The sequence below is a fragment of the Helobdella robusta genome (genome assembly GCF_000326865.2).
Source record: "Helobdella robusta unplaced genomic scaffold HELROscaffold_51, whole genome shotgun sequence".
NCBI lineage: Eukaryota > Metazoa > Annelida > Clitellata > Rhynchobdellida > Glossiphoniidae > Helobdella > Helobdella robusta.
In genome coordinates, this window is record NW_008705261.1 from 861,480 (window position 1) to 868,851 (window position 7,372).

General features: G+C 37.7%; 2 protein-coding genes across 2 annotated transcripts in view; one reads left to right on the top strand and one right to left on the bottom strand.

Annotated features, from left to right (window-relative positions):
* The window catches only part of HELRODRAFT_179012 (hypothetical protein), a gene marked incomplete at both ends in the record, with an annotated part of 11,437 nt that extends 4,895 nt beyond the window's left edge, over positions 1–6,542 (bottom strand). The window contains 10 exons of the mRNA XM_009027873.1: positions 47–442; positions 951–1,016; positions 1,917–2,018; positions 2,244–2,341; positions 2,435–2,492; positions 3,032–3,078; positions 5,446–5,697; positions 5,829–5,909; positions 6,096–6,138; positions 6,438–6,542. Of these exons, the coding sequence (XP_009026121.1) occupies positions 47–442; positions 951–1,016; positions 1,917–2,018; positions 2,244–2,341; positions 2,435–2,492; positions 3,032–3,078; positions 5,446–5,697; positions 5,829–5,909; positions 6,096–6,138; positions 6,438–6,542 (1,248 nt within the window). The remainder of the gene's footprint in view (positions 1–46; positions 443–950; positions 1,017–1,916; positions 2,019–2,243; positions 2,342–2,434; positions 2,493–3,031; positions 3,079–5,445; positions 5,698–5,828; positions 5,910–6,095; positions 6,139–6,437) is intronic.
* Positions 6,543–6,874: 332 nt separating this feature from the next.
* Positions 6,875–7,372, top strand: part of HELRODRAFT_179013 (hypothetical protein) — a gene marked incomplete at both ends in the record, with an annotated part of 2,056 nt that continues 1,558 nt past the window's right edge. Inside the window, one exon of the mRNA XM_009027874.1 lies at positions 6,875–6,981. Coding sequence (XP_009026122.1) covers positions 6,875–6,981 — 107 coding nt within the window. The remainder of the gene's footprint in view (positions 6,982–7,372) is intronic.

The following is a 7,372-nucleotide window of genomic DNA, read 5'->3' on the forward strand; positions in this document are numbered from 1 at the left end:
CAATGGAAGCTTTGTTGATGTTGTTGATGTTGTTGTTGTTACTGACAGGGTCCCCCATTAATTTGTTAATGTTGTTGATCCTGTTTTTATCAGTTGGAACGATTTTCAAACTTTTCGGACGAGATGAACTTTTGCTATCGAGACTGACGTTGGTATCGTTATCATCTGGCAGAACAGTTGCACGTGTAGCACAATCGCTGGTATCTATTTCGGCGTGAGTGCGTGTACCGACGGTCGGATGGCTGTTGACACTGACGCTGCAGTCGCAACTGTCGCTGTCATCCTCCTCCCTTCCTTTCCCAAAAGATTCATCTCCTACTTTCTCAGTATCGTCGTCCACATCGTCACTATCGGCTCCTCCATCGCTACCAGCATCGTCGTCGTTCAAGGACTCGTAGGAGTCGGGGGAGGGACAGGTGTGGAAGCTGATGAGAGTTTCGTTCTGTGGATGGTCGGATGAAGGAATGAATACATGAAGGGGTGTATAAATGAGAAGATGAAGGATGCATGAAGGGATGAATGAAAGGAGGGGTGAATAGATGGAGGGACAGGTTGTTTAATGGATAGATTAATGGCCAGTTGAATAAATGAATGAACAATGTTATGACGAGTATTGGACGCTGATGGTTTGGGTGACCCGTCAAAACAGCGCCGACTAATGGCGTTCAACAAAAAAAAAGCTTAAATTTCTCGACAAAACGGCGCAAAAATTAAATTCAGAAACCACCACTTATTAAATGTCAATATTTTATAATTGAAATTACAAAATTTAAATGCGCTAACGCGAAATCATTAGAATAATTGTTGCAAATTATTATTTTTTAAACAGTGGAACAAAATTGTGAAAATGGCATGTCAAAAGCCGTTAACTTAATCTATAGTGGATATGTTAATGGATTTTGAAAAGGCTGGTCCAAATGCAAAAAGCACCGCATTTACAAACTTCAAACTATTTGCTTGTTTATTCCACCTCGGACAATGCCTCGGGCGTAAAGTGCAAGGAGAAAATCTCCAAACTGCATAATGAAAAAACGAAAACATTTAATTATTTGTACAAATGCTGCTGGCTCTTTCATTTGTTCTACTACTGCATCAAGTCATCGCAGCATTTGAAGGGCTAAGTGAAGCTTGCCCAGATGTTGTTAAAAAAAAGCGTAAGAATACTGGGCAGATAAGAAGATAATTATGTTCGTCGTGGTCGTAAAGAACAAAATCGCCAAGCGACAGCAAGATTTTCAGTGACATTTAGGAATGTTCGTGATCGGGTGCAAGAGAACCTGCTACAAACCAATAACTCAGTTGATGAATAGCATCCTGCATTTCAGCATTCTGTTGAATGTCACCATCCGAATGTTTACAAGCTTATTGATCACTTCCGCAAAGAACAAAAGTTTGCCGAAAACAAAATTGTTCAGTACAATGCAGGGGAACGAAACAAAGCTGCCAGCAAATCCAAATATCTCAAACTGAACAACAATATTGTCTAACAACAATATTGCCAACTTGTTACACCATATCACGAACGGAATTTTTACGTCACAATGCATAGTTTGTTTGACTTTGTGATTGACATTTTTAAAACTTCTTACGAATTAGTATAATAAAATAATAATAACGTCTCTCATTTGGTTAAACTTTGTTTTATTCTTGTATTTTTAAAAATTTATTTCGAAAAACTAACTTAACATCAAATGAATTTGTTGAGATTTGCGTTTTGCAAACTTATTTATAGAAAAAAAACATTCATGCTCTTATTTCTCCAAAATTTCACCAACGATGCCATGTTGCGCTGTTTCGTCGGCTTTCGGCTTTTTGTCTTTACGTTATATTGCCGTGCGCGATTTTTTCGGCGCTGTTTTGTCGGCACCACTGTCGGTGAACCTATATTTTGAATATTAGCCGGTGTTTAGAATAACTGGTAGAACAAACTCACAGATATCCATTTCTTGAATGGTTGGTCGACCGGAGAGTACAAATTTGTTAATTTGTTCATTTGGTGGTTGCTTGTGGTGTGGCTGCTGTTTGTGGTGGTGCGGTTGTTGTTGTTGTGGTTGTGATGGTGTGGTGGTGTGGTTGTTGTTTGGGGTGGTGTTGATGATTTTAGAGTTGAACTTTTCAGAATTTGTAAAATCACTTGAAGTAAAATTTAAAAATAAACATTATAAAAGTTAATATATTTGCATTAATGAGTTAGACAATCCTCTCATTCACTCACTCATTCACTCACTCACTCATTCACTTACTTCAACATTAAACATTGAATTGTTATGCAACCTTTCAAATCCAGTCATGAAGTTCAGCAGAACGTTCCTACCAATCGTCAGCAGGCCGTATGTTGGCTCTGGAAATAAAAGCGATAATGACGACGACGATGATGACGACGATAGTGATTTTTGGACATGATGATGATGATGGTGATGACGATAAAGATAACCTAAATCCTCGATGTCATTGCTCTCAATCATCAGCGTCAGTTGGTTCCTCTTGAAGTACTGTGTGGGGGGAGGGGTGTGAATCACATTTAAGAGCCAATCAAGTCATGCCAATCATTCGATCCGATCATTCAATCGATCATTCAATCGAACAATCACTCGATCAATCAACCTCATAATCAGGCAACGAACAAGCCAGTAAATTAATTCACTAATTAAAGAAGCTATCAAACATAACAATTAAACTGTGGACAATCAAGCAATCGTTAACCAGCAAATCAAACAAGAAAAAAACGGCTAAATTTAAAAATATCAATCATTCGCTAAACAACAATAAAAAACAACACATATCATTATCATCAGCCAACCAACCGACCAACCGATCGACTCACCAATCAATAAACCAAACATACAACAAACCAATCAAACAAACAACCAACTGACCAGTCAGCTAATCAGCCAACCGACCGACCAATCAACTAGCGAATTGACCATCCAAAAACCCATCAACCGACCAACCGACAAGCCAACTAACCTTATAAATAGCTTTCAGCATATCAGCCCCACTTTTCAGTGTGTAACAAAGTTCATCCAACGACCTCAACTTCTTCTGAATTTTCACTCTCAAAGATGTTTTGAGCTGAGGCTGGTGGGCGGAGTCAATTAACATAATTCGTTCATAAAAATGACAAGGAAGGGAAATCATTTAAATATTTACGTTATTAACAAACAAGGCAGGCGCTCCATAGCACAAATACGGAAACTTCTACCATTTGAACGAACTCGCTCACTTCAACAAGTTAACCAAATAATTATTTATAAAAACATGTGCATGTACGATGATCACATCCACAACCATCAGCAACAATAAACATATCTTCCGAACATAATTCTTAAAAACTAAGTGATAATAACAACAGCAACAGGAACATAGCACAACAAGACAACCAAAAGGAGAGGCTGGTTCAAACAATTCAACAAGAGATAGATAAGTTAGTACAATGGAGTATCAAAAACCGAATGTAGCTAAAAACACAGAGAAAAGTGGTGCCACGATCTTTACAACTGACACAAAAGAAGCACAGTGGTCATGTAATCTCAAAATTCAACTAACTTCGACAAAATCTCAGTATTTATAGGTGTCACGTATGACAGGACGCAGGGATTGATTTTGGCAAACACGCCCAGAAGATTATAGAATAAATGAAAAAAGACTAGTAAAATATTATTTTATTTTTATTATTATTTTTTATCTTTATTTTATTTTATTTAGAAGTATATAAATGAGTGTGTGTATTTTATTTAGAAGTTTATAAGTGAGTGTGTATGTGTGGTTTATTTCTGTTTTTGAAAAGTCATCATGTATAATGATATTATAATAACCTTTTATTTCATTTAGATATGGGCATATGTTTTTCGCGCCCATCATTTCTTTATGTTTATTAAGGGACATGACAGTCCCGCTATACAAAGGCAAAGGTGATCCATTGAACTGTTCATCATATCGGGGTATACGTCTGTTAAAACACTCCCTGAAAATTGTCGAGAGAAGATTAACGTCGTGCATCACAATCGGAAATTATCAATTTGGTTTTCTAGCGGGGAAATCAACAATTGATGCAATTCGCATCCTTCGGCAACTGCAAGAGAAGTACCTCGCAAAGCATCAACAACTATCACACATTTTTGTAGACCTTGAAAAAGCATTTGATCGAGCTCCCCTTGAAGCAATCAGGTGGAGTCTACGTGGACAACTCATTCCAGAATATCTTGTTCAACTTGTGATGGAAATGTATACGAATACTAAGACTCTTGTCAGCACAACGGTTGGAAACACAGATGCATTTGACATCGGCGTTGGAGTTCACCAAGACTCGATTCTCAGTCCACTGTTATTTATAACTGTGATGGAAGAAATCACAAAACCGATACGCACTGGTGACATTTGGAATCTAGTATATGCTGATGATATCGTTTTAACAGCCACGTCTGAGCAGAATGCAGCACAGATGTTTGAAGATTGGAACACCAGACTCGCCGATCATGGATTCAAAGTCAACATCAGCAAACCCAAAGCAATGAACACTGGTGAACCCATCCAATCCACAGTTACTGGATGATGGCCCTGTTCAGTTTGTAAAGCTGGTGTAGGTAACAATTCAATCAAGTGTCAGCAGTGTAACTAGTGGTGTCACAAACGTTGTTCAAAAATAATTGGTTCTTTATCTAAAGTGTCCAATTTTGTTTGTCCTGCTTGCATCAATCCACAACAACAAATTCGAAATAGCACTGTTTTCGAAGCCATTAAGGTAGAGAAAGCCAAATCGTTTCAATATCTAGGGGATGTTCTGGATTGTACTGGAACAGCTGAAGCTGCCGTTCGAGCACGCATACGTGCAGCCTGGAATAAATGGCATCTCCTTGCCTCTATATTGATGCGGCGTGACATTCCACTACCACTACGATCAAGACTTTATAAATATGTGATACGTCCGGTGTTGTTATATGGTGCAGAAACATGGCCAATGACAACCAAACTGGAACAACAACTTCAACGAACCGACATGAAAATGCTCCGATGGATGCAACGAATTAGTCTGAAGGACCACATCAAATCTACCGAAATCCTGCGTCGTGCTGGTTTAGATGATATAAAGGACAAATGCCGGCAACGCCGTCTGCGGTGATTTGGTCATGTCAAACGAAGTAGAAACAGTGCCATAACTTCTCTTGCAGATGTTGAAGTACCTGGCAAACGTCCCAAAGGCCGTCCAAAGAAGTCCTGGTCGAAAACAATCGAGCGAGACATGAAAGCTCTAAATTTAAATAAAATGGATACAACTGATCGTCTAATTTGGCGCAAAAAGTTGATGGCAAAGAGAACAACGTCCTACCTCGGGAAACCAAGTCTCTGGACGCAAAACGAAGATTGATTGATTATGTTTATTAAGGGTGCTTAGTGGTACAGATTGGAGCTGGAACAGAAAATTGCTCAGATCCATATATATGGCACTAAAAAGAAGTGTAGCAGAATTGGTGTGGAAGCCTTGGATGGCCAAGTCGCAACTGGAGAGGGCTGAATCGGAACAGTATACTGAGCAATCTGCACCTATGGCTTGAATGTCAGGCCTTGTCACAGTTATGAAGAAGGTGTGGACTAGATAATGAGCTCTCTGAACCCCGCAAACGCCCATTGGTGGCAGCAGAAAGGATGCTACAGATATTGGACATACTGAAAAAAAAACTAGTCTGAGAACAACTAAAACTACAACATCAAAAACATCAACATCATATCATTATCATCAAAAACAACAACATTGATAATAATAAATAACAATAAAACATCAGCATTTCCACCATCATCATCATCAACCTCATCATCATCGTCGAAGAGACCTACCTGGTAGCTATCCAGGTTATCCATCCACTGGAACCAGCTGGGATCGAACAAAGTGGTGTCCACATTCCCATCAGGACCTGCAGTGTTACACATCATCGTTCCATCCTTCCCACACCATCATCGCCTCATCATCACTATCATCATCTTATCAATTCTAGTTACGATCACATCATATGACCGTCATCACATCACCGCTATGATCGTCTTATCAACTCTAATTAGTATTATCCTATAATAACACCATGTCATCATTCTCATCGAACCCCTATAAGGAAGGATGAGTCCGACATGGATGTCTGGATATGTCTGGATCAACATTTGAAAATCGTCGTTTGACACGTGTGCAATGAAATATATACCAGCCAGCTAACCCAGCCTATTTGGTAACACCTTAGAAATAATAATAAAAAAACGTTGAGTTAATATCAGAGCTTTAGTAATTTAGATGAGAAGACAAAATAAAATAATTAAAGTAACATTTTATTTACAAGCCGTACTCTGCTAAATGGACAGACAGACAGACAGACAGACAGACAGACAGACAGACAGACAGACAGACAGACAGATAGATAGATAGATAGATAGATAGAAGGATATATACAAACAGGGCTTTGGAGCGGAGCTGGAGCTGGAGCGCGGAGCAATCGGAGCAACCATATTCTGGTCGGAGCGTGAGCGGAGCCGGAGCACACAAATTTTAAGTGCTCCATGCTCCAATAATAAAAAAAAATATTTAGTTAAAAAATAAAAAAAATATTATTTTTTAATATTTTGTATCTTTTAGTTCAACTCAAAAAATTTTTTTTGTTATGATATTTAGAATCTTTCATAGCAAAGCAATGGCTTCCTTTTATACGCCATTTGTAAACACTAGTGGACTTTTTCACTAATCTTTTTTTCTGCAATCGTAAATTCGTAATCGCACATCAAAGGTAAGATTCTTATGAGAATTTTTTAAATAATATAATTTTTAATTTAAAAAGCAATACATTACTTCTTAACAAAATTTAAATTTTTAATTAAAATTAAATTAGGTCCGGATATGACTTCTAACCAAAATTTGTGTCAATCACCTATAATCGATAGTCGCTTTTTGAAAAATGATCTGGAAAATATATTTGAGTTTGAAGAAGAAAATGGACAAAAAAAGTCAGCTAGATGTAAGCTAAAAAATGATGATGTGCAATGCAATTTTCAGGCAATGGGAACAAGTGTGTCAAAAAAGTTTAATCTTTGGCGTCATGTGAAACGTAATCATCCTAAAATCTATGATGAGTTAGTAAAACAAAAAGATGAAAACGATAAAGCTGCCTCAGATAAAAAACGTGGTAATGAAAATGATGCCACGCCATCTAAAAAAAAAATAAAAACTGTACAAGAAAACATGAGCACATATTTTACATCATCAAAAGTTACAATCACTATGGATGCAAGTACTTTTCAAGAAGGACTTGTTGAGATGATTTGTTTGAGTATGGTTCCATTTACTTCATTTACATTAAAAAACAAAGGATTTCAAAAAATTGTTGGTGAAATGGCA